This window comes from Nilaparvata lugens, chromosome 2 (assembly GCF_014356525.2).
Source record: "Nilaparvata lugens isolate BPH chromosome 2, ASM1435652v1, whole genome shotgun sequence".
Lineage (NCBI taxonomy): Eukaryota > Metazoa > Arthropoda > Insecta > Hemiptera > Delphacidae > Nilaparvata > Nilaparvata lugens.
Window position 1 is genome coordinate 89,575,962 of NC_052505.1, and position 27,928 is coordinate 89,603,889.

The 27,928-nt window shown below is 34.8% G+C and overlaps 2 protein-coding genes across 2 annotated transcripts in view; both read left to right on the forward strand.

The window, feature by feature from the left end:
* Window positions 1-762: 762 nt before the first annotated feature.
* On the forward strand, window positions 763-2,505 carry LOC120349717. Its single transcript, XM_039420248.1, has one exon. The coding sequence runs from the start codon at window positions 763-765 to the stop codon at window positions 2,503-2,505; it is 1,743 nt and encodes a 580-aa protein (XP_039276182.1).
* A 2,539-nt stretch (window positions 2,506-5,044) lies between these two features.
* Window positions 5,045-27,928, forward strand: part of LOC111050080 — a 43,563-nt gene continuing 20,679 nt past the window's right edge. The window contains exons 1-12 of the mRNA XM_039420249.1: window positions 5,045-5,067; window positions 8,233-8,302; window positions 9,784-9,855; window positions 10,750-10,925; window positions 11,612-11,812; window positions 13,206-13,374; window positions 16,689-16,968; window positions 19,321-19,579; window positions 22,636-22,918; window positions 23,851-24,083; window positions 24,895-25,095; window positions 26,666-26,797. Coding sequence (XP_039276183.1) covers window positions 5,045-5,067; window positions 8,233-8,302; window positions 9,784-9,855; window positions 10,750-10,925; window positions 11,612-11,812; window positions 13,206-13,374; window positions 16,689-16,968; window positions 19,321-19,579; window positions 22,636-22,918; window positions 23,851-24,083; window positions 24,895-25,095; window positions 26,666-26,797 — 2,099 coding nt within the window. The remainder of the gene's footprint in view (window positions 5,068-8,232; window positions 8,303-9,783; window positions 9,856-10,749; window positions 10,926-11,611; window positions 11,813-13,205; window positions 13,375-16,688; window positions 16,969-19,320; window positions 19,580-22,635; window positions 22,919-23,850; window positions 24,084-24,894; window positions 25,096-26,665; window positions 26,798-27,928) is intronic.

A 27,928-nucleotide genomic window follows, 5' to 3' on the forward strand; every position in this document is an offset into this window, starting at 1 on the left:
TTCATAAATCTTTTTGTATGTTTTGTATTCTTGAATGTTAAAATGAACATTGGAAGTCTGATAATGTGTTCTTTTCCATCCTTCTTCATTTTTTTCATTTTGTTGACAGTACTGATTATTTGAAAGCCTCTGCTTAGAAGTTCGTTCTTTATATCCTCTGGATCGCATGATGGATGAAGCTCTTTAGCCATTACATGAATTGGACGAGTTTGTTTGTTTTCGTACGTGTGCCATTCATATTTAGCTTCATTCAACATCTTAGTTAAATCTCCTTATTCTTGTTCAGTTTCAACATTCAATTTTAGCTGGTTGTTGTTCATCATGTTGGCACTGAAATTAAGATTTTCCGATTTGAATGACTCTTTAATTCTAGTATACTCCTGTACATTGCTCAATATGACTGGTGGTGGCTTATTTTTCTTCACAACCGGTTTTATTGACTGTTGGAGGTCTTTTTGTGTCTGGTGAATCACGTATCTTCCTCTTCTTTTGTTTAGGAAGAATCCATGAGGTCTTGGTGGCTACCATCTCTTCTTCTTGTTCCCAATTGGTTGGCGAATAACTATTATTTTCATCCGGAGATGAAGATGATTTTTTTGAAGTTTTGATTGTTATTGATGAAGATGATGATAACTGGAGATTCTTTGAAGTAGTCGACGATGAATGCATCTCTTTCAATTGATCAATCTCCAGACGTGCTTTCTCCAACTCAATTTCCAATTTAATTCATTCGTAGTATTATAGTGATAATAGAATTGCAATATGCTGAGGCTAAGTGATATGCCACATGTGCTACAAGAGTTATCTGATGAAGAAACCAACCTCAGAAACTCAGATATAGACAGCGACAGTGATCTTAGTGATGGAAATATTGAAAACGAGTTTTTTACTGATGAAAGTGAACTTGAAGGACAAGAAAGTAACGACGAATTTATGATTACTGATCAAGACTTCATACTTGGAAAGGATCTCGAAACTATTTGGTGTACAACAGAAGTGAAAGGTGCATATAAAACTCCTCAAAAAAATATTGTGAAAATATTACCTGGACCAAAACCGAAAGCCCGCGAAGTAAAAAATGAAGTTGATGCTTTTCTACAATTTTTCGATAGAGATATGTTGGAATTGATTGTGAAATTTACAAACATGTACATAGATAATATTTCGCATGATTATAATAGGGAAAGAGACTGTCGACGAACTAATTACACAGAATTGTTGGCTTTGCTTGGTATTTTGTATCTTATTGGGCTACGGAAAGAAAATCATGCAAATGTTCAAGAGATTTGGACCAGTGATGGAACAGGTGTTATGGTTGTGAGAGCAGCAATGAGCTACAAACGTTTTCTGTTTTTGTTGCGGTGTATGAGATTTGACAATCCAGCCACAAGGAGTGATCGGTGTCGTATTGATAAGCTAGCTGCAATCAGAACAATTCTTGATCCCTTTGTAAAGAATTGTATAGATAGCTACAATACAAGTGAACTAGTCACCATAGATGAAATGCTTCATCCATTTAGAGGACGATGCTCATTCGTGCAATGTATACCATCCAAGCCAGCAAAATATGGCATCAAAATGTTTGCTTTGTGTGATGCCAGAACATTTTTTTGTAATAACTTGGAGGTTTACTGTGGTAAGCAGCCACCTGGTCCTTACGAAGTATCTAATAAACCAGAAGATATAGTAAAGAGATTGGTTGTCCCCATTGAAAAATCCAACAAGAATTTGACCACCGACAATTGGTACACAAGTATTCCTCTTGTTGAAGACATGTTGGCAAAGGACATCACAATGATTGGAACTTTGAAAAAGAACAATGCTGCTATACCCCCGTCGTTTTTGCCTAACAAGAATCGAGTAGTGGGCACAACAGAGTTCGGGTTCAGTGATAACAAAACTTTAGTTTCCTTTGTACCAAAGGTGAATAAAGCAGTAATCCTTGTTTCGTCCATGCATGACTCGAAATCAATTGATCCAGACACTGGTAAACCGGATATTATTCTGGATTATAATATGACGAAAGGTGGAGTAGACACGTGTGAAAAAATGTGTGCTGCTTATTCAGTGTCTCTTGTTACAAGGCGTTGGCCTCAAGCCATTTTCTATGTATTGTTGAATATTGCCAGTATAAATAGCAGAGTTCTACTCTCATTTATCAAACCACAAGAGGCCCCAAGAAGAAGAATATTCCAGAAAAATCTTGCTATGGGCTTATTGAATGAGCATCTGGCAACGAGAGCTCAAATAAGATCCTTGCCGAAAGATATATCAGTTTACTTGGAGCAGTACAAGAGACCTGAGGAGCAATGTATGTACTTCAAGCTATGTACTACTCCCAATGAACCCCCTACCAAAAAAAGAGGAAACTGCGTGCTGTGTGGTAGACAAAAAAACTCATCAGCTTCCATGAAGTGTGACAAGTGCTCTTCTTTCATGTGCAAGGAACATTCGAAAAAGACAATCATTTGTTTGAGGTGTTGTGAAGAAGAAACTACCAATTAGTGATGAACAACCAACATAAAAACCGGTTAGGATTTTCTATATTCAATTATTCATAATCTTTTTATAATTATTCACTTGTATACATAAGCTTTCAATATAAAATATTATTATATCACTACTCTATTTTTTATCCTACTCAATAATGATTCGAATTAATCAATATTATTCATTTTCATTTGAATAGTGTGATAGTTTTTGATCTTATATAATCTTCTTTATATTCAGCTCTTATAGCTATAAATTTATTGCTTCCAATGGTTTTCATCGGCATAAATGATCCAACGAGATGGAAATTATACGACAGTAAACAGAGTACATAACACTTGAAAAATTGGATGTTGTACAAAGTACAACACGCGACTGCTCGTGTGAGTGAGTAGGGCGCGACTGCCGGAAGCTTAAATTAGAAAATTTTGATTAAAATTATTTTTTTGAACACATTCACTGGCACGCCATGAATGAGTTTGTCAGGAATTTGAAAAGTATCACTACTAGCACTGAAAAACAGTAGTCCTTTTACTCTAGATAAGTTATGCGACAACAAAGTACACCAAGTACCAAGAGAGCTCAGCACATATTGACTGCAGACAGTAAGTATTCCCAGCTTCCTGTACAGCGGGCGACAATGCTTCAAGTATGGTGATGATCTTATAATTCGAACCTCTTCGATCGAATCGGTTACACATCATATCAATGTGTTGGTCCCATGTCAGTGATGAGACTACCATGAATCCAAGGAGGTTATTCTCATGCCCACCAAAAGGAGGCAGACCATGCCTCAGGGTGCACGGAACATTCTGCGTCTTCTCTCCATTTATACACAGTCTGTTTGCCCTAAACCATGCGCTCGCCTCCTCCAATAGTTCGGCAGTACAGCCAATTGTGCATCTTCATCCTGTGCAATGATAGTTGTATCGTCAGCAAGCAGCAGGGCTTTTCCATCCATACTAAGGTCATTTATGAAAATTAGGAACAGCAGAGGGCCAAGAATAAATTGATCCCTGCAGCACTCCATACCTGACCTGGAGCTTCTGTGACTTGGCACCGTTTACTGTCACAACCTGCCTACGGCGTAAAAGGTACTCCTCCATTGTCTTCATGGCTACTCCTCCAACACCATATTTCTTGAGCTTCCCCATCAAAACATCATGAGATACTCAATCAAAAGCCTTGGTGAGATCACAGAGGGTCATGGCAGTTGATTACTTCCTCTCCATTGCCTCAAGTATAGATTCCACCAAGCGTTGAACAGCATCAGTAGTCGACCTCCCTCGTCAAAACCCAAATTGATCCTTCGTAAAGAATAAATTGTCCTCAAAATAGGCTGAAAGTTGGATGAACATCACAGACTCCATGATCTTCGTGTTTAGGAAAGACACTTTGTTCAGGAAAGACACCTTGTTCCAGGCAGTTGCCTCCTCATGGACTCCTTGAGTTCCATGTAAATGCCCTCTCTTTCTCTCATTGTAGATTCCTGAAACGTAGGAGACATGAAGGTATGTACTGGCCATAAACTGTGTGAATGCTCAGACGTCGGCATATCGGCCGGCAGTTTGCTAAATACCATTACACGGAGTGCCTTTTTCTGAAGCAGGATTATGTATTTTACCTCTTTCGAATGCCTCATATCAAAATTTAATACGGTAAGTTATGTGGCTGGCTAAAGCTGGATTTGCACACAAAAGTGACAATATAATTCCCACAAGTTTTAATTGAACTATTCTCATTCTGCCCATCTAAGCGAGTATGAACTATCTTATTATAACTTATGGGAGTTATATTTCTAATGTCTCTGTTGTGTGCGAATCCAGCCTAACACTGCATGGTTAATCATCAGCAGCCGTTCAACATCCAGTAGACGCCTCATCTTCTGATTCCCACAAAAAGTAGACAACTCTTGAGAGCTTTCTGCTGATCGTGTGATGATTTATGTCTCACATAACAATATTAAAATCAAGTGAGACGACAGGTCCAGCATCAAGAATCTCTGCTCGGCTGAAAGTGCTCACAATTTCTTGAGACTATGTCTCCGATTCAACTTGGGCTTATTATTGGAGAACCACTTTTCAGCTCTAAAGAAAAATGGTCATCAGCTTTGAATTTAGCATGAAAGCATTGACTAATGATAGTTGTGTTATGTGCGTAAAGTAAGGTAGAGCTATCCAGGTGCATGTCATTATCATCAATAAGAACAGTAGAGAGACAAGTTCCGAACTTATGACGCCCCATGTGGTATATTTTATCGTCTTGATGTACGGTAGCACTTATTAATAAAACCACTTGCCTTCCATGCTTGAGGTAATCGGCAACTCGCCATCCTTTGCTCTTCCCTGAAAGTCATATCTATCCACTTTGAATCAAAAAGATGATAAAGTCAAACCACTAATTTAAACTAAGTCTTTTCTTGATGAGGATCAAGTTCTGAACCTTGTAGCGCCCCCGTATATGGTATATTTTCTTCTCTTAATAGGACACCCATTATGAAGACTGAGATTGTTGCAGGGAGAGGTTAGGAACAGAAGTCTTGTGGTTGACCCTAATGACATTGTCCCTGGCACCCAGGTGAGACGTAGAGAGTGGTGTAGCCTAAACCGATTGAGGACGCAGGTAGGAAGGTGTGCTGAGCTGATGACAGCATGGGGATACACCTCTGTGCCAATGTGGTCAAATTTAATCAATGCAACACCTGATATCTGAGTGTCCACAACACTCATATCATGGAGGGCTGGAGAAGAGGCTTGTCAGTGGCTCCAGAACATACTTAAGAGTCTATTAGTATTTAACAAAATACGTTTAAAATTATTATTGACCTTGGCCTATGAATGAATATGATACCCATTAATAAACCCACCTGCCTTCTATCTTTGAGGTAATTGGCAACCATCTTCTATGCTTTTCCCTGAAAGCCAGACTATCCCCTTTGAATGAAAACGACGATATAGTCAAACTAATGCCACCAAGTCAAACCAATCAATAAAACAACTTCAGAGACTTGTAAACTAGAGTTAAGGTACCTACTCTAGTTTGCTAGATTTATAATTGAGTAACAACCGAAAGAGTAGTACATATCTCAATCAGTTTTAATAAATTGATGGTTTTGACAATATAAAGTTGAAAACACAAATTTGAAATTGTCAACCACTTTTTAAAAAGTGGCAATTTCAAATTTGTGTTTTCATTATGGAAAAGTACCACAACATCACTCACAACACAACTGTAGAAATATAAAGTTGTTTACATTCAATATGAGTATCTATCACAACATCACAGGAAGAAAAATACATTTCCAGATTCCAAATTTAAATTCATCTATGTTGTAACATTTAAAAAAAAGCATAACAAAATCAAATAAATTCATATGAAAGTCAAACTCCTCCACAAGATGACATGTAATTGAGGCAATTAATGCCCTCAAGAGCTCGCACATAACTAATTTAATTGATCTGTGTTCAATTTAAAAGCCTCTCAGGGTAGTATCATCCATATTTTGATTTATATTTAAATTCCTATAGTGAGGTCCACGTTATAATGGCAGTAGAGAATGAAAGTAGAACAGCGTTGCCGATTCTCTGCATTGCCACTGCCTTTTATAGAGGATAATCTGATCACCTCTATATCACCGGTCTGATATCTATGTCACCGGTATATCTGATGTAATATTAACTGTCAATTCTTGTTTAAAATAATCAGTCATATTTTATTCTACAAGGAAATATATTTTCAATGATCAGGCTGAATAATACAGTTTCATCATTGAGATTGAATATTTTGTTAATTAATTATATCTCCAGATTGTTAAAAACGATCTGGCAACATTGTTGAGCTAGAAATGGATAGCCCTATCAGCTTTGTCGAATGATAGACAAGGATAGAAAGGCCAATGTTAATCAAATACTACCATTATAACGTGGACCTCATTATAGTCATGAATTGTCTCTGTTCCACATTCAGCCCGTATGGACTCCGAGATTCATAGCAGTTGAACCGAATTTCTGCTATACACACTGATACTATTTTGTTGCGTTGCTAATTTATTTCTTAATTCGTTTGTTATCTATAGCTCTTACTCTGTAGATGAGCGATGCTAGAGAGAAGCAATGAAGGAAATTTGAATGTCTGCCTCACTCCCGTTTTCCTGGCAAGATTACTTCAAGCTTCCGGAGTTCTGCTTTTACCCAACATCATGAAGATTCTACTCATTTTATTCCTCTTTCTATGGCACCATATTTTTCTGAGATAATGGTAGTGGTTATTTTTGTGCACCAACCAAAATAAATATTGGGGCACCGAGCTTCGCTCGTTATTTTTATTTATTGATAAACAGAACACAATTCTCTAAAATGATCGTGTTTATATTTCACAGCTGGCTATATGTCAACTTATGAATTTCGGGGATGCGATATTTTGATTTTTCACATATTCACTTGCTCACTCACTTTTTTACTATCCATAGCTGTTTCAGCCAAGGATGAATATATCCTTTTAATGTCGTTCAGCGAGTTTTCCCAAGGATGAGACTTGGTGCAATCGAATTTTTATATCATAAACCTACTATTTTCCAAATCTCGTGAAAATCGTTAGAGCCGTTTTCAAGATCCGTTGAACATAACTAACCAGATATAAATAAATAACCAGATATAAAAATACAGAAATTGCTCGCTTTATAATAGGAATATCGGGGCACCGAGTTTCGCTCGTTATTGATAAACAGAACTCAACTCTTTAAAGTTATTGGGGAAGGACTAACAGGCACAGCCAAAACGGTTTCTTCCCCGGATTTCGATTTATACACTATACATATTCCAAAATGTAGGTTATGTTCCATACACTTGAATTCAGGTCAAATTTGCAGTCCAAATATTTGAAAACATAAAAGTTCTAATTTAGATTGTTTACATACCAAATTGAATAACAAAATAACACTCACCAATCACTTAGAACTGTAAAATAATTATTAACTTTGAATATTATGATATATACCATCTCATGTCAACAAATCAGATTATTTTGATCAAGTCAATTGAAATATTTCTAGATTTCTCGCGAGATACAGTAAGCTAATTGATTACACAGCTGATCTTCCACACAAGCTTCTGTTATCGACAGACGACGAAATTATCATCTGTTTTTCCAAGGATGAATTATTATCCTTTTCATGTCCTTCAGCGAGTTTTCCCAGGGATGAGACCTGGTGCAATCGAATTTTTATATCCTAAACCTACTATGTTCCAAATTTCGTGAAAATCGTTAGAGCCGTTTTCGAGATCCGTTGAACATAAATAACCAGATATAAATATAAATAACCAGATATAAAAATACAGAAATCGCTCGCTTAATATAATAGGATTCACCACAGTCCACCAATTTGTGAACGGCTTGGTGCACAAAAATATCCACTGCAATCATCTCACAGGAATTTTGGTGCCATAGGAGGAAGAATGAAATGAATCAAACCACCATAAATGGTAGCATCTTTAGTAAATTATTAGGATATTGACATAAATACTAGATCATTACCAGAAACCCTGATTACAATTTTGGAACTAGTAAAAAAAATGGCAATAAAAACCTTCTCAATTCCCTCCTTAAATTTGTATATAAAAATTGTCTACATGTGAACAAATTGTCTCTGTATGAAAATGTTACCATGATATTATCTATTGATATTATTATGAATAAAATTGATGCAAACCTAAGCCACTAAAATAATGGTATTTTCAATTGCAGATCAACAAAAATGCAGGATATTTTTGTCAATGAAGATTTAGTTGGAGGAAGGGCTGTTGAAGAATTTACGGTGAGAATATCATTGAAAATATTTATAAAACCTTGATGACATTTGCCAGAAAATAAATCTTACAATAATTGATAACTGTAGCCGGTAAAGTGGCTAACTGATTTGAAAAATGTATTTCTTCAAGTGGCGACCCATGTTGACCATTATGTTATTTTATGTTGGGTTTCTCACATTTTTATTGATCTAATTTATTGATTCATCGAATTTAGAATTTTTCATTTGTTGAAACTCTTATTTGGCCTACTTTTTTGGTATGATATTTTCCATTCAAACATATGCTTCAGAATAAAACCTTCAGAAATCTCTATTCAATACAGTTGATGACAATGTGAAAACTTAATTCAAACGTTGAAAGTGACTTATATTTTATGTTTTATTGTAACAAATGGATGTAACTATAGTTATTTGTGCAACTAGTGCGCAAAGTGACAGTTTGCTGCACCGAAAGAAACGTTTACGCCCGAGCCGTAGGCGAGGAATGGTTTGTTGAGTGCAGCAGAGGAACTTTGCGCACGTATTTCACATTAAATTTTTCCTACAGTTACCATTGAATATGAAAAGTAGGTAATTATGGGTAAAATTCCCTGAAATGCATCAAATGTTTTTCTGTGTAATTTTATTATTAATAAATTAAATTGAATAATGTAGTAGTGTTTGAATGAAGGGGCGGCTGTGTGCTGTGTGGGTGGTGGCTGTCGCTGTCCATCGTTATTATTATACCGTGCACCACAACACTATACCACAGTCACTGTTACCAACTTCATTTTGATTTTGCTGCACTGGTGCTCCATACAACCTACTAACTGTTTTGCGTTGCCATGTTGCAAATCTGGAGTGCAGAAAAAATTTTTCCCGCACTAGAGCGGAAAAGTGATTCTTTGCGTTCTGTAATCAGTGCAGCAATGGCCACTTTTCAAGGTCACTGTAGGAAAAATAAATTTCAACGTTCACTGCTAACGGCGGACCTCTGGTTAGAAGCTTTAAATTTAAAATTTTATTTTTATAAACTCACCATTTAAATTTCATGTAAGCTTTATGAGCTAGTTTAGAAGTTTATACATTTTGTTAGTTATCAGTAAGTTAAAGGCTTTTTCTCAAAACTTAACTCATGCACTCAAAAAATGCAAATTATATTTCAATCCAAATTGCATTTAGCTGCTACTGAAAGCGATTCTGTAAACTTAGGCTATATGCAAATATTTTTGCTGTAGGTAGCATTTCGTAATAATTGTTATTTCCTATCAAAATTATATCGGATAATCAATTCAAATAGACCTCGCATTAATAATAGGCTTCTTAAAAACATAATATATTTTTAATTGAAACATTATTTTCACATTAATGCACTGTTGGTCATAATGCCCAACCAGATTGATAACTTATTTATGTTTGGAAAAATTGATTTCAAAATTTAAAACTCTTTGAAAATATTATGCCTGTATGCATCATTATTGATTTAGAATATTTGATTTTTGTTACAGAATATTCTAAAGATTGTCGAAAGAATAAAAGCGACAATCAAGAATTCCAGCAAACTTAATGACACTGCTGAAGTAAGTACTAAAACAATTTAGATGGTAGTCTAGTTGGAATTTGTAACTGTTAAACAGTTTTTAAAATAATATCGGTGCACCGAGCTTCGCTCGTTATTTTTATTTATTGATAAACAGAACACAATTTTCTAAAATGATCGTGTTTATGTTTCACAGCTGGCTATACGTCATCTTATAAATTTCGGGGATGCGATATTTTGATTTTTCACATACTCACTCGCTCACTTACTTTCTTACTATCCATAGACGACGAAAGTCTCAGATGTTTCAGCCGAGGATGAATTATCATTTTAATGTCGTTCAGCGAGTTTTCCCAAGGATGAGACCTAGTGCAATCGAATTTTTATATCATAAACCTACTACGTTTCAAATTTCGTGAAAATCGTTAGAGCTGTTTTGGAGATCCGTTGGATATAAATAACCAGATATATACAGAAATTGCTCGCTTAATATAATAGGATATTCAAATTATATTATGTGACCAAGTATTCCAGTAATAAAAAAACATTATAAAGTGTGAAAATGAAGGCATTCATGTATCAATCCATTGAACCAATGCTTCTCTTTCTCTCTTTTCTCTTCTCTTTCAACGTGTAGTGTAAACATAACCTATTTTTGGACAATTTCTATCTAAATTTGGGAAAGGAACAGTTTTGGGCTTTAAGCCTGTTGTTCCTTTCCCAATCATCCATAGTTGAGAATGATTGTATCTATTAATGTATAAATAAAATAAATAAATGCTGATTGCAATGCAAGAATGGGAAACATCAGTGTTATTTATTTTATTATGAATTCTGTCAATTTGAGATGTGAATCTCATTATAGTTCACGAATCATTCCTTGATGACTTTGATAACTGCTTTCAATCAACAAATCATGACTGTTCTGTTTCAGGAATTGGCGTTTTATGAGAAACTGGAAGATCTTGGAAAGTTGAAAACACTTTGCAGTAGCGACAATGCCGTCACAAGTCTCACAGCTTGCCAAGGCATGGTGTCTCTGGTTCACTCCAACTCCATCAAATTGCAGTATGCTTTCTCGTTCTTCCGAAATCTCTATTACATTGGAAGGTAAGGACAACTTCTCTAGCATACTTCTAATAGAATCATTCAAGTTGAGGAACATATTATTTGGATGATATCGAAGTAGGATATTGGCATTACCTTTGAAGTAATAATAATAATCATTTGAAAATGAATGACAAACTTATGTTCTCCTAACCGAAAACTACACAACATCTCAAAGAATTTGGAAATATACAGTGTATATCTAGACATTTGAGACTCATGAGCTATATATTTGTTGTGTATCTGCCATACGCTAAATAATAGACTAATAAGCTTTCATGATTGAGATAAAATATTTTGTTGATTATTATTAATTTTATATTTCTACATTATTAAAAAAAGATATAACAACGTTGCAGAGCTGGTAAAGGATAGCGCTATCTGTTTTATCGGATGATTGACAAGGATAGAAACATCAATGCTAATCAAATACTGTCAATATAACGTGGACCTCACTATAGTTGATAGATCAATTCAATAGATCAACAGTTCAACTTGATCACACCTTACAATAAGTAGTAGTTGGGAGAATAGAGATCAATATTGTTCCAACATTGTTATTGATTCAAAAACTAGATAAATTGAAGCAATCAAATTAGATATTACACTTGATATTTCTCCAACATTGTTTATTAAATCTTTCTTCATTTGTAGTTTTGGTGAATTCACGAACTTGTTTGATTTTCTAGTGTTCCGAAAGGGCAGTCCGCTGCTGTTTTGAATCTGCTGCTTTTGGACTTGAAAGCGCAAATTTCAGAGAAAGGAAAATACGAGAATCCAATAAGGACAACAAATAAACACCCTCTTTGCAGAATCTTAAGGCAAGACCCCAACTCCTGGAAAGATATACTCAACTTGATGTCTTCAGTCATCAACCATTACGATCCAACGTAAGAAATTACTTCAATAAATTGTACTCATCATTTTTACGCTAGAGGCCGTTTTTTCATACGCTGATTTATCACCGACGACACGATATGACCACGACACCCAGATGTCGTTTGATTGTCGATACACCAACACGATCGGACGACATTCTGGGTGTTGTCGTTGTCGTATCATGTCGTCGTAAAATCGATTGTGTATGAAACCGATCATTTGTGTATTATGTATTCATGTTGTACATTAATACGATTAATAAGTATTTGGACGGAGGAGCCAACTACGCTGAATATCATTTGTAAGTTTAGAAATTGATTCCCGGGGGCTCGGAACCCCCTAAATTAGTAGGTCCACTCATCATCCTCTCCATTACCCACGCCCAAGCCTAGAGCACATGTGGGCATCACCCTTAGGAATTATCGAAATATGTTCTCGAAATTAGGGTTGCGTAATAATTGGATCACCTGTTATGGATTGTAATATGTAGGCCTGTATTGTAATATTATGTATATAATATGTATATCATGATACAAAAGGCAGAGCGTTTTCATAACGGAGTACATTACCTAACCTGTTCTGTATTTCAAGAGGCTAATTGGTCCGCTGCAATCAAGGTGCAATACAATATTATAATGAATAAAAGATTTGAGTTACTGTACCTTATTGGTACACAACAATTACACAACATGGTGTATATTTTAACTAGAATGTGAATGAAAGATATCTGTTTACCAGTAATATTACTAAAATTAATAAAACAATATAAAAATTACCAGTAATATTACATACAATGCATACTACTAAATACTGCAGTTTTAATTACATCTACTATTAAGAACTAGGGAAAAATAGAGTAAAATCGATTATCGGGATTATCAGTTGATACTGTCATACATCAATTAGTCCGGATAATCGGTGTTCTACTGTATTTTCAACTTCACAAATTGGTAGAATTAGAAAGAATTACAAATTCCTTAGGCAAGGCGCACACCAGTTAGTCAAGACATGATCAGACACGTTCAGTCACATGTCTAATTGCAATGAATAATCAGTGTGAGTTGCGTCATAAGCAACTGTGTGAAGTATTTTTCTTGATCATGTCTTGTCTTATCTTGATTAACTGGTGTGCGCCTAGCCTAAGAAATTTATAGAATTGACGTTACTCGTATCATCCATTCACCATTTAGTTATAGGATTCAAATGACACTACATGAATAAGTTTAAACTTTTTGTACTGCAACTGTAGGATTACAATACTGTACTAAATTGAAAACAACAAAAAAAACATGCTAAACCATGCTGATTTTGAAGATTGAAAAATCAAGATATCTAGATGATAACATTGCAATTAGCTATGTTTGGATAATCGAGGTGCCTTATTAAAGTTATTTTTATTTCCAGTATCCATGAAAATGCCCTAGACCTGCTGAAACCGGTATTCAAATTCATCCTGACAGAACATTGCAGGTCTTTGTCAGAAACGTGCTTACATCACACCTGGAAGCTGTTAGTTGGAAAGCTCATCTTTGAAGATAAAAATGCAATATTCGACTATTTGTCTTCCCCATTTGTGAGTACAGTACAGTTTATCACAAAAACTGCAATTTTTCAAGGAAATATTGTTTCAAATTATTAGAAGACAATGTATTATTTTATCAATTTGGAACAAGCATCCATCATTGTACTAGGGTACATTTTTTCAACCTCCAATCATAAATCATAAGACACAGACAAGCGGTAGATGGGGTGATTTTCATAGAGCTGAGCAGCTTGTCATCCCACCAAACGCCCTGTGATCGGTGCGCCAGATCGTCAACTGTTATTGGGTTATAGACTCCGAAACATGACCGCTTCAGTTAAGTCTCCCGCCAAGTGCTAGTTGTGTAGCGTTATTCATTTTTGCATGCAAAAGGTAATAATTCTGCATAAATCCAAGAAAGTTATTCAAGTTTACCCAGGAAACGTTGTGAGTGATGAAGTTGTGCGTGAATGGAGTCAGAAAATTAAAGACGTCAGAATCTTTGATCCACGACAACTAGGCCTCACAGTGCTGGTGCAAATAAACTATTTATTTATTGGATAGAGTAAACAATACAGTAGTCGGAAAAGAAAAAACAGACTATTGCCCAAAACTTCTTCAATTTCCTAATTTTGTTTTAAATTGTACAAATATTATGTAGGTTATGTCCATTTCAATTATACACTAAATCATCAATCTGAATATAAAAATCAGAATAAAACAAACAATTTTAAATTTAGATAGATTAATAATAAAACTTCCGTAAAAACATAAAACAAAATTCAAATTCACAAAATAATTCTATAAAAACACATAAATTTTGAGCTCGAAAATATCACGTCCACCAAGACAAAATCAATCTTGCAAATCAAATGGGATAATTTCGATCACCCACCATACAAACCTGACTTGGCCACTAGTAACTTTCTTTTTCCGCATACTGTCATGCATCAATCAGTCCGGATAATCGGTTTTCTACTGCACTTTCAACTTCACAAATTGGTAGAATTAGAAAGAATTACAAATTTCTTAGGCTAGGCACACACCAGTTAGTCAAGACAAAACAAGACATGATCAGACACGTTTAGTCACAATACTTTACATAGTTGCTTATAAAGACATGTCTAATTGCAATGACTAATCAGTGTGAGTTGCGTCATAAGCAACTACGGTATATAAAGTATTGTGTCTTCTCTTGACTAACTGGTGTGCGCCTAGCCTAAGAAATTTATAGAATTGACGTTACTCGTATCATTTATTCACCATTTGGTTATAGAGATTCAAATGATACTACATGAATAAGTTTAAACTTTTTGTACTGCAACTGTAGGATACAATAGTGTACTGAATTGAAAACAACAAAAAAACATGCTAAACCATGCTGATTTTGAAGATTGAAAAATCAAGATATCTAGATGATAACATTGCAATTAGCTATGTTTGGATAATCGAGGTGCCTTATTAAAGTTATTTTTATTTCCAGTATCCATGAAAATGCCCTAGACCTGCTGAAACCGGTATTCAAATTTATCCTGACAGAACATTGCAGGTCTTTGTCAGAAACGTGCTTACATCACACCTGGAAGCTGTTAGTTGGAAAGCTCATCTTTGAAGATAAAAATGCAATATTCGACTATTTGTCTTCCCCATTTGTGAGTACAGTACAGTTTATCACAAAAACTGCAATTTTTCAAGGAAATATTGTTTCAAATTATTAGAAGAGAATGTATTATTTTATCAATTTGGAACAAGCATCCATCATTGTACTAGGGTACATTTTTTCAACCTCCAATCATAAATCATAAGACACAGACAAGCGGTAGAGGGGTGATTTTCATAGAGCTGAGCAGCTTGTCATCTCTACCAAACGCCCTGTGATCGGTGCGCCAGATCGTCAACTGTGGGTTATAGACTCCGAAACATGACCGCTTCAGTTAAGTCTCCCGCCAAGTGTTAGTCGTGTAGCGTTATTCATTTTTGCATGCAAAAGGTAATAATTCTGCATAAATCCAACAAAGTTATTCAAGTTTACCCAGGAAACGTTGTGAGTGATGATGTTGTGCGTGAATGGTGTCAGAAAATTAAAGACGTCAGAATCGTTGATCCACGACAACTCGGCCTCACAGTGCTGGTGCAAACAAACTATTTATTAATTGGATAGAGTAAACAATACAGTAGTCGGAAAAGAAAAAACAGACTATTGCCCAAAACTTCTTCAATTTCCTAATTTTGTTTTAAATTGTACAAATATTATGTAGGTTATGTCCATTTCAATTTATACACTAAATCATCAATCTGAATATACAAATCAGAATAAAACAAACAATTTTAAATTTAGATAGATTAATAATAAAACTTCCGTAAAAACATAAAACAAAATTCAAATTCACAAAATAATTCTATAAAAACACATAAATTTTGAGCTCGAAAATATCACGTCCACCAAGACAAAATCAATCTTGCAAATCAAATGGGATAATTTCGATCACCCACCATACAAACCTGACTTGGCCACTAGTAACTTTCTTTTTCCCCAAACTCAAGTCATGACTTTGAGGACAATGATCCAAAATAACTGGGTTCTCCAAAGCAACGTCATAGCCCATTTGTACTCATTTGGCGGCAGCATTTTATGAAGAGAGTTTTTGAAGGCTGGTCCACTGGTAAGACAAATGCCTAGACCTTCACGCCAATTATGTTTAAGAATTATCATGAGTGTAGCTTTTGGTGAAAAAAATTATTCTTTTATATACATTCGTCTTTTTCTTTATGATTTTTTGATCAAACGGAGGTTGAAAAAATATTATCGTAGTATTATGTGTTTGATATTCGTATCCACTGTATACCTACTAATATTTAATGTTCGTTTTATAATACAATTAAGTTAAGTGACATTTTTAATAAATGGAAGCTTCCATGGAGGGGTAACTAAAACCTATACTTATAAAACTCACTGATCACGATTTCTGAAAACTACTACATGGATAGCAACAGAACTATAGGTCTACGTTATAATGACAGTGATTGAGCAACAATTGAATTGCTATCCTTGTCTATAAGTCAACAAAGAGGATAGCGCTATATTAACAGTTAATATTACATAAAAAAACCGGTATCAGTTACTCTCCATAGAAGGCATTGACAAGACATAGGATCGGCAACGTTGTTTTCCTATTTTACTCCACTGCCATTATAACGTGGACCTCACTATAGGTGCTCACTAAAAAATCTATTAGTGATGCTTATACCGTACCTGAAAGGTGGTTTCAAGGGTTTGAAGTTCGTGTTTTAGCATGTATATTCTTCTTCTAGTGTAAGTGTTCAAAGTGATATTCATCAAATGTGAGAATTTGTGTTTGGTTCAGTTTCAGACTAACACAAGAGATCCGCTGGAAATATGCTATGATATCATTGCAACCAGCAATGTTTGCAAAGACGACGCTGATCTGAATTCGGCTCTGACATTGATTTTATCGGCTCTTATTTCGGATGTGCTGATTGACGGATATGATCCTTGTTTCCTACTCAGCCAATTGAACGTATTGCTTGATTCTTCTCAAGTACCACACTCAGTTCTATTAATCATTCTTGCGCAATCAATCAGGATCTGTCCTGCAAGCTTCCTATCGTCGCTTCTGGATTTCTGTTAGTATTTAGCGTAGTTCATTACTTGAATAATTTGAATGTCAAAGCTTGAATATTTCTTTCAGAATGTTTCTAATTACTAAAGACAATTTATTGAATTGTTGATATCTATGGACTTTGTAGGATCTGTGCAGCCTAAAACTGGATTCGCACACAACAGTGACAGTGAAAATATAATTCTAATAAGTTCTAATGATGTTATTCATACTCGGCTGGGCTGAGACTGACTCCAATAAGAACTCGTTGGAATTATATTTTCACTGTCACTGTTCTGTGCGGAAATCCAGCTCTATGGTGGGCTTTACCAACTTCAGTAAAATAATTAGCCTATAATTTATTGTGTTCAATATTCAAATTAGCCAATTATTTGCTGTAATCTATGTTTATGATTTGAATTTTCATAACTTGTCTAACTCATTCGAGCTGTATTATTTTTTGCTGATGGTGATGCCCACATGCTGCCCAGGCTTGTGCGTGTGTAATGAGAATGATGATGATAGTACCTAGTTATCATACAGGGACATTACCAGCGTCCGAACTCCTCTCATAGGGACTCTCAACAGCCGCCAATATTTGTATTGTGTAATATTATGTGTAGGGGTGTTGAGATAAGCAATAGATTATCAGTGCGACCACGGAATCAACCAGTGAAAGTTTAAGTCATCTAGTTTTAAAATTTCAGTGAAAGTTCGTTTTTTCACGTCAAGAGGTGCGACCTCTTCAATGTAGGGGGTGAAATTTTCATTGCTGCAACAAGTGTCAACTCAGCGGTTCCACACCTTCGACAGAGGGGATAAAGATGCGCACTTTTGCTATGTTCAGCTACTAACCAGTCCAAATCAAGCTGCAAAGTCAAAAATTGTGTCACAAACACCCCATTTAAATGTCATTGTCAAACGATCTATTGTTGCAGCAATGAAAATTTCACCCCCTAAATTAAAGCTGCTATAACAATGAAAGGAAAACTTGGAATAGTGAAATAATACATAATTTCAAAGAGAATTCAATGCTCTACAAACGTACGATAATCATCAGTTTTTATGATGCATTGTTGGAGAGTTATACGCCCTGAAAGAGCAAAACATTGGATAAAAACCTGTTATTTTAACAATAACACACCTTCAAGAGCGAATATCTCGGTAACTATTGGGAATATCACAAAATTTCACTGAACAAAACGTGTAGAAAATTTATCAAGATTCATTTTTGAATAGTTAGTTATTTCGGTTGAACGCATTGCTCTTAAGATATGAGCGTGGAAGCAAAACGCTGAAAAATGCAACTTTGAAACCACCCTCATCCCCTTGGCACATGAGTTAGGAATGGGGACTTTTGATATGTTTTCCTCCCAACTAGTCTCAACAAAGCTGCAAAGTCAAAAATTTTGTTAAACACATTTCCTTCAAAATCTTTTGTCAATTGGTCTATTGTTGCAAAAATTGAGATTTCACACTCAACACTAAAGCTGCTGCAAAAGGTGTAGGAAAATTCGTAAAAGTGTAAAATTTTACATCAAATTGAAGATAGTTCAATTCTCTATAAGGTCATAATCAATATGGATTTTTCCCATCGATTTTTAAAAAGTTATAAGAACAAAAATAGAAAAAATTGGAGCAAACGTGTTTTTTCAAAAATGTTACACCTTCAAGAGCGGATATCTCGAAAACTAGAGGAGATATAAAAAAGTTGTTGAATGAATATTATAGGAAATTATTTAAGCTTGAATTTGTTATATGACAGTCAAGTCCTTAGGATACATAGTTTTTGAGTTTTATGCGAGAAATAAAAAAATGGTACCTTTAAACCACCCCCATCCGCTTAGCACAGGGGGTAGGGGTGGGGACTTTTGATATGTTCACCTCCTTACTACCCTAAACAGAACTGCGGGGTCAACAATTGTCTTCTCAACTTTTCCCTTTTCAACATTAAAAGTTAAATTCATCTAATTTTCAATTTTCTTCGTTGACCCACTCATTTCTCAATATAATTAATTTGCTTCTTTTTGAATAATATCAATAAATGTGCATAATATTATATAAAATCATTTTTTCTAAGAACATTATAATAATTTATTATTGGTATATTAATAAATTGTGCATTGTTTCCTTCTGTCTATCTGTATTTTGCTTTGATTTTAATTGTTGTTTCGAAGGTAACTGACTGATGAACAAAGGTCAGTGTAGTAATGAGAGTATATCTAACTCTCATTATCCACGTAGCTCAAGTACACTAGAGCTCAAGTACACTAGAGCTCAAGTGGGTATCACCCTCACAAAAAATGAATGTTTGTCTTGTTGTCTCACTCTCTCACTCATTTCTGAATTCGATTTGCTTCTATTTGTCGTTTCAAAGGTGAATGGCTGATAAACAAAGGCCAGTGCAGCGCAGAGAGTGTATGGATGTGTGCACTGGCGTGCCTTCCTTGGCTCAACAACTGTGTGTCGCAGTCTCTGAAAAGTGTGCACAAGTCTATTATGGCCATCATGTCAGAGGCTGCAGCAGCCAATGCAGCTGCAGTACAAAACCAAGTACTCACCTTGATCAAAAATCCTTATCTGCCCAAGATAATCAGTTTCAATAAAAATATACCTCTGGCAATTCATACAGCTAGGTAAGTCAAGGCAACGCAAACTTGTTCAACTATCAATGTAATGGTTCAGTACCAATTATCAGTTTTAATAAAAATTCACCTCAATCAATCGAAATCAAAAATTGTATTTGCCGTAAAACTTTACAAAAAAGCAATAAGCATCGTCAATTCCTCTGACAATTCATACATCTAGGTAAGTCAAGGCAAAGAAAACTTGTTTAACTATCAATATGATGAATCAATACCATATCGTTGTAGATAATTGCAATTTGATGATCTTGACGTTGCGTCTAATAAAGCTCTATAGCGATGTCCACGTTATAATGGCAGTGGAGAAAGTTAGGAGAACAGCTTTGCCGTTTTACTGCCTTCTGTAGACGACAGCTAATACCAGTCTATCTTAAGTAATATTAATTGTTTATTCTTGTTCAAATTACTGAATTATATTTTATTCGACAATAAATTATATTTTTTAATGATTAAATAAATAGTGACCCACCCCCTGGGATGGAGAACTCGCTCATGAACTGTTGATTTGTAATCTTTGAAATCCGCAACTTTTAATTATACAGAGTTGGTGAAAATGATGGAAACGCTAAATATTTCTTTTACAAGAATAATTTGACTGTAGGTTTCATTGGGGATCTTGAATATGGAAATCCTTTGACTCTCATATAAATTCAAAATCATTTTTTCAATAGAGAGTTCCAAAAGAGAAAATTAATGACCAGAAAAAGAGAGAAAATGAAAACCGCACATTGATATCTCAACCCGTAACGGTATCAATTTGTTGATGTAAAAGTTGAATAGTTATTTGTGCAACTAGTGCGCAAAGTGACAGTTTGCTGCACCGAAAGAAAGGCGAGGGCGGAATGGTTTGTTGAGTGCAGCAGAGGAACTTTGCGCACGTATTTCACATTAAGTTTTTCCTACAGTTACCATTGAATATGAAAAGTGGGTAATTATGGGTAAAATAGCCTGAAATGCATCAAATGTTTTTCTGTGTAATTTTATTATTGATAAAAACCTTAATTTATTGTCAAATTGAATAAAAATGTTGTCCTTGGTTATAATATCTACTTAATAATGTGCTCGTTGTGCTTCGTTGCACCTCTGCCACTACCTCCGTAAACAAAGCCGTAGTGCATTCGTGTGACGTCAGCACATGTAGGGCTATACCAATAAAAACACTAGTTGATATAGATCAGCTGAAATCAACGAATTTTTATTGATGTAGAAGCCCTACCTGTGCTGACGTCACACGAATGCACTACGGCTTTGTTTAAGGAGGTAGTGCCTCTGCTCACTATAGCAGCCCAGTCACTGTTACCAACTTCATTTTGATTTTGCTGCACTGTTGCTCCATATAACCTACTAAGTATTTTGCGTTGCCATGTTGCAAATCTGGAGTGCAGAAAAATTTTTCCCGCACTAGAGCGGAAAAGTGATTCTTTGCGTTCTGTAATCAGTGCAGCAATGGCCACTTTTCAAGGTAACTGTGGGAAAAATAATTTATGTTGTTCATTAACCAGCTGGAATCATCTGTCAGCGCATGAAGGACTGTCTGAATGAATGGAAAACTGTTGTAATTGCATGCAATTAATTCTTCAGCTGTCTAAATGATAAATCACAACAATTTTTTTTTTTGTTATGCACTTTCAATGTTATTTTTATATCCTGAAAAAGGACGAAGGAGTGAGTCAATTTTGTTGTCCAACAAACTTTACCTTTAAAAAGGTTCGAAGAATACGTGATCAAAATTTGAAGCTGACTGATCAATTCTTTCCAAAGTTATTGTAGAACATACAAACAGACGGACAACGACTTTGGCCTTCACCCCAGTAAGTCAAAAGTGAGAACTCGCTAACGCTCGTTCAATAAATTTTCGTAATTGAGATTAAATATTTTGTTAATTGATTATAATGTTTCTACATTGTTGAAAAACGATCTGGCAACGTTGCGGAGCTAGAAAAGTATAGCTCTATCTGCTTTGTCGAATGATAGACAATGATAGCAGTAATAAAGTTAATCTTTCATTATAACGTGGACCTCACCTTAGTAGAGCTTTAAAACTCTGATATTATTTTGTCTAAGATATCATAGAAAAATTTATGTATACACTAAACCGTTTATTGAACGAGCGTAGTGAGTTCTTACTTATCACTAGAGTCTCGATTCGTTGTCCATTTGTGGGTTTGTTTGTTCGACAATTACTCTTGATTGCTTTCATCAATTAACTTCAAATTTTCAACAAAATTCGTTGAGCCTTTATACAGATTAAGTCTGTTGGCCAACGAAGTTGACCACTACCTCCGTAAACAAATCCATAGTGCATTCTGGTGACGTCAGCCCAGGTAGGGCTCCTACACCAATAGAAACACTAGCTGATATAGATCAGCTGAAATCAACGATTTTTTATTGGTGTAGGAGCTCTACCTGGGCTGACGTCACACGAATGCACTACAGATTTGTTTACGGAGGTAGTGAGTTGACTCACTCCTTCGTCGTCTTTGAGGATATAACAGGATAACATTGAAAGTGCATGAGAAAAACAAATGTCTTAGCTTATCCAGCTGATTTGTGTTTTGAGAGTTATCACACGTCTGTAAAACGCGCCAACACGTGATTTCAGCTGTCTGTCTTGAATTCTGACTCTGATTTTTTCCCATGTGGAGTTTACTATTAAGTTTTATTGATTTGCATATTTTGGGGATTTCAAAATCAGTACAACATTACTGTTCAGGAGCGAGTTCTCCAGTCCGGGGGGCTCCTTATTACTTCAATCAGGACCTCCCATATATCCTCCTGTATATAAGAGGTCCTGCTTCAATCATGTTATCAATAATTTAAACCTGTCATGTCAGGAAGCTTGTAAAAGCTATAATTTCAATACAAGTATGGACTATTGTGCTAGTACTTATTTTATATTTTTTGCATTCCATTAAGCAACATTCCATGGCTACATCATAGAGAATTGAAAGCTTCAATTTATAATATATTTTATTATCTGTAGCATCTATAATCTATTTTTCTTTATGGTTATATTAAATCATAATATTGTTTTTGTGGATTTCCAGATTTTGTGACGAATTGAGAGACAAAGATGAGACATTTGTCGTTGAATGGCTAAATTCAATACCCGTCGACTTAATACCCAATGTTTATTTGTTGGTGGAAACAATAATGAGCTTCAGACAGGAAACGTCTATTAGAATGAGTGCCCTAAAAGCCCTTCAGAGAGCTCCAGTCTCATTTGCATCTCAGAACCTCATGTTTTTCACCTACCATCTTGGCAGAGAAAAAGAGCCGAACATACATTTGGAACTATTGAAATCTATTGTTTCAACAGCTGCTGACAAAGTGAGTATTTTTAATTCTAATAAGCAGATTTCTCAATTTTTAATACTTCTCACAGTTTAAAAAAAGGTGTTCTTACCAATAAGACTCAAATTAGTGTAGAATCCGTCAATATTAGGATGAATTACAATTCTATGACATTTCTTCACACTATAGTGAGGTCATCGTTATAATGGCAGAGGAGAAAGATAGGAGAACAGCGTTGCTGATTCCTTGCCTTGCCACTGCCTTCTATAGAAGATAGCTGATACCGGTATATCTGATGTGATATTAACTGTTAATTATTGTTTAATATAATCAATTATATGTTATTCGTCAAGAAAATATTTTTCCAATGATAAATTAATAAATGATTACATTGTTGGTTATCCATCTTGTTTTCACTATTATTATTACTATTACATTTTGTAAAACTTAAAACATAACCTTAAACACTTTAGTTTCTGTTTGGCTTGAAAATGTGCAATACCAGCACGAAACGGACGTCGCCACATCAAAGAATGTGAGTGTTTTTTCACTTTAAAGTTTTACAAAATTTAATAGTAAAAATTATTACAGTTGCGATTAATTATTTCACCAATTGATTATATTTCTACATTGTTAAAAACGATCTGGCAAAGTTGCGGGGCTAGAAAAGGATAGCTGTCTTTGCTATGCTAGACAAGGATAGCAACACTGTTTCTGATCAAATACTGCCATTATCACTTGAGGTCTATAGTCTCAGTTACTAAAATTAAGATATCTTAATGAAGTGTCAACTTGAGATGATCTGTCTCTTCTTTCAGAAAAATATTCGCTATGCTAGACAAGGATAGCAACACCATTTGTGATCAAATACTGCCATTATTATAACTTGAGGTCTATAGTCTCAGTTACTAAAATTAATATATCTTAATGAAGTGTCAATACTTGAGATGATCTGTTTCTTCTTTCAGAAAAATATTCCTCATGTGATGCTAACAATCAAAATAATGCAGAACAGCGGCCAACCGGTTCTGCAAATATTAGCGGTGGATTTGTGCTTACAGCTGTGGCTCCAAAACGAACTGTGCTACCCGTTTCTGCTCAGTGTTCTGACTGAAAAGAAAGTACAGTTTCCGGAAAAGGATTTCAACAGGCAAATGGATATTGCTTGCGCAGCTGCTATCTATCAAATCTGCTTGAAACAGTAAGTAATTCTAATTGAACGAGCGTTAGCGAGGTTCTAACTTTTGACTTACTAGAGCCCAAACAACAGTAAACAACGTCTGTTTGTATGTTATACAAAAACTTTAGAAAGAATTGATCAATCAACTTCAAATTTTGATCACGTATTTTTCGAACCTTTTTACAGGTCAAGTTCGTCGGACAAAAAATTTACTCATTCCTTTGTCCTTATTTCAGTTAATAATATTTCTACATTGTGAAATAACGATCTGGAAACGTTGCAGTGCTAGAATAGTATAGCGATATTGCTTTGTCGAATGATAGACAAGTACAGCAACACCAATGTTAAGCAAATACTGCCATTATATCGTGCACTAATGATTACTATAGTAATCAAAGAATTTTGTTTAGTTTGTTGTTTTGTAAAATGTCGAAACTACTCGATTGAAGCGCATTTTCAGCTAATTTGAGGGTGATAATAACATGATTGTAACCAGTACAAAAGGCCTCCCACTACATGATACTGATTGTACATTTTGCAAACTACTTATGAGTATAATAAGTATATTAATACTCTGCTTGGAAAAACTATAATTTTTCTGAACGATGTGACGACGATTTTGAGAAGGCAGTGTCAAGCGTTTGAGCGTGAATATGTTCATCTTTCTCAAAACATGGTTTTTGCACATGGGCCCTTCTTCCATCATACTCCTCAATTGATTATGTAATACATTTGTATCTCTAGTGCATTTTATTTAAATGCTAGTTTATAATTCAAGGCATGTTAATTTGGTTTGACTTTGATTGAGTACAATTGATGTTCGATGTAATAGGCCGCACAAGCATGGCAAAGAACTTGTTCAGCCAATACAAAACTTGCTGTTGAAATGCCAAGGAGCAGATGGTGCCATAGCAGCTTCACTTATCATGAAATCGTTGGCAGCCCTGATTCAAGCCAAAATTCTCTCTCCTTCGTCGACATGGCTCAAACTGCAGCCTTTGCTCCAAGACATGCATCCCTCTGTTTGTGTCAGGTAATTTCTCTCTAAATTGTTATGTTCTCATTTATAAATTTATCTTATTAATTTATTATCATAGTTAGCGAACTCATTGCTAGCGAACAGACTAATATTGTGTATGCTAGCAATGCCATTAAAATAATTAGACATTTTGTAGAATTTTGTTTTTTCAATTTTATCGCAATATTTTTGTTTATATTGTTTTATATATTCATGGTTAAGAGATGCACTGCAGGAAAAATGTATTTGTATTATCTTTATAAGATGACAAATCATCAATTAAGTTATTAAGATCATACCTGCTCCTTAGCACTGGCTAATTTTTTGAAAATTCATCTATGCCCAGAACTGTCCCTTTTCAAATTTATACTACAGTTCAAATCAAAATCTAAGTTAAGCTACTACCTATCACTTTTAAAGCAATTTACACTTTTTGTGTAGTTGAGAAGTTGATATTGTGTTAATTATTCATATTAAATTAAAAGACTAAGAAATTGTCAAAAACCACAGATTTTATTGAAAGTTAGAAAGAACGGTTTCGATTGTTACACCATTGTCAAACTTTTATATAGTTTATAGTTTGTCAGAGATTGACAATGGTGTAACAATCGAAACAGGTCTTTCTAACTTTCAATAAAATCTGTGGGTTTTGACAATTTCTTAGTCTTTTTGTTTAACAATTTACACTTCAAAAACAAACACATTTTCAATTGAAAATAAATATGAAGGAATATTGCAGATGAAATAAAAGTAAAGCCCAAGGCCAAAGCAGCGATAGCTAATCAACGATTAAGTACTCTTTATCAACTTAATAAGTTATTTTTCTAAAATTCATTTTATTAGCTACTTTATAGTAATAATGTATACTTTTTGTATTATACTACCTACTAACAACTGTATTTCAAAATAATATTTCTCTTCCACAACTGTATTTCTCTTTCATATGCTTTCAAATAACAGTGTATTCATAGTTAAAGTACTCTGATAGGGCCACTTGCAAGTTTAAATACAAAGAATAGTATCACTATATACTATGTGTAATATACTTCTATTAACTGTATTTCGAAATAATATTTATCTTCCACAACTGTATTTCTCTCTCAAATGCTTTCAAATAACTATGTATTCATCGTTTAAGTACAACTCTGATAGGGTCACTTGGAAGTTTAAATACAAAGAATCAAATACTAGCTCCCTAATATTATTTTATCTCAGATACTGACATAAATAAATAAAATAATATTAGGTTGTAGGGTCCTTGTGATTCTTTATATTCAAACTGTATTCCAATATTTTTCCATTTGAAAGTTGTAGGGTCCTTGTGATTCTTTATATTCAAACTGTATTTCAATATTTTTCCAATGATATTAAAATTAAGTATAATATTTCACCTATAATATTTGGACAATTTAAGACGAAATTAGGAAATTGAAGAAATTTTGGGCAGTCGCCTGTTTTTTACTATTGTTTACTCTATCCAATAAATAAATAAATGTGTATAGCGAATTCCAATGTTTTCTCTGTAATTGCTTCTTTCTCTGTAATTGCTTCTAATTTAGAATTGCAATATGTTTGGGTTTTTCAGTATGTGTGAGCTGGTTGGGGTTGCCGTTAAAGAATCGTGTACAGATGAAGTGAATAGCAGCATGTGCTCTTGGCTATGGACGCTGATTTTCTCCACTGAAACTAAATGTGTTGTTGTTGAAGCAGCTCTCAGGTAATTATGGGTCCATTGAGTAAAAATCTGGTGTGGTACACTCACACAACTTTCCTTGCTCATATTTGAAACTACGATCAGACTTCTGTATATGTGTATATATAATTGTTTTCAAAGTACTTTTCTTTGTGTGAATAATTGTGAAATTCGATGATTTTTTTAGTCGTAATTTTTTTAAAGTCGTCAAAACAGCTGTTCTACAGATGAAATATCTCGACTATGTGTTCTTTTTATGAACTGCGCTACCTACCTACTTCATGCACGAGAAGGAGGTTACTAAGTCCATTTCCCAAGGATGGGGTGGACCCCCTATAGTTTTCCCAGAAAGGAGACTCATGCCAGTTGATAGAGCTGATAAATAACTATCCATGGTTTAAATTTGAAGAAAATCGTTAAAGCCGTTTTCGAGAAAACCGTGAAAAACATGGATTTTTAGTCATTATCCGCCATTTTTCTCAAGAATATTACGGAGCTCCTGAAATTTTCCCAGAAATGAGACTCGTGCCAGTTGATAGGGCTTATAAATAGCTATCCATGGTATAAATTCGAAGGAAATCGTTAGAGCCGTTTTCGAGAAAACCATGAAAAACATTGATTTTTTGTCATTATCCGCCATTTTTCTCAAGAATATTACGGAGCTCCTGAAATTTTCCCAGAAATGAGACTCATGTCAGTTGATAGGGCTTATGAATAGCTATCCATGGTATAAATTTGAAAAAAATCGTTAGAGCCGTTTTCGAGAAAAACGTGAAAAACATGGTTTTTTAGTAATTATCCGCCATTTTTTCCGCCATCTTGAATTGGATTTTATTGAATTTCTTATTATCGGATCCTCATGGTATAAGGACCTTAAGTTTAAAATTTCAAATCAATCGGTTAATTAGGAATTGAGTTATCGTGTTCACAGACATACACACATACACACACACACACACACATACACACACAACACATACACACACACACATACACACACACAGACCAACACCCAAAAATCATTTTTTTGGACTCAGGGGACCTTGAAACGTATAGAAAACATGAAATTAGGGTACCTTAATTTTTTTTGGAAAGCAATACTTTCCTTACCTATGGTAATAGGGCAAGGAAAGTAAAAACTAGGATTTAGTGGCT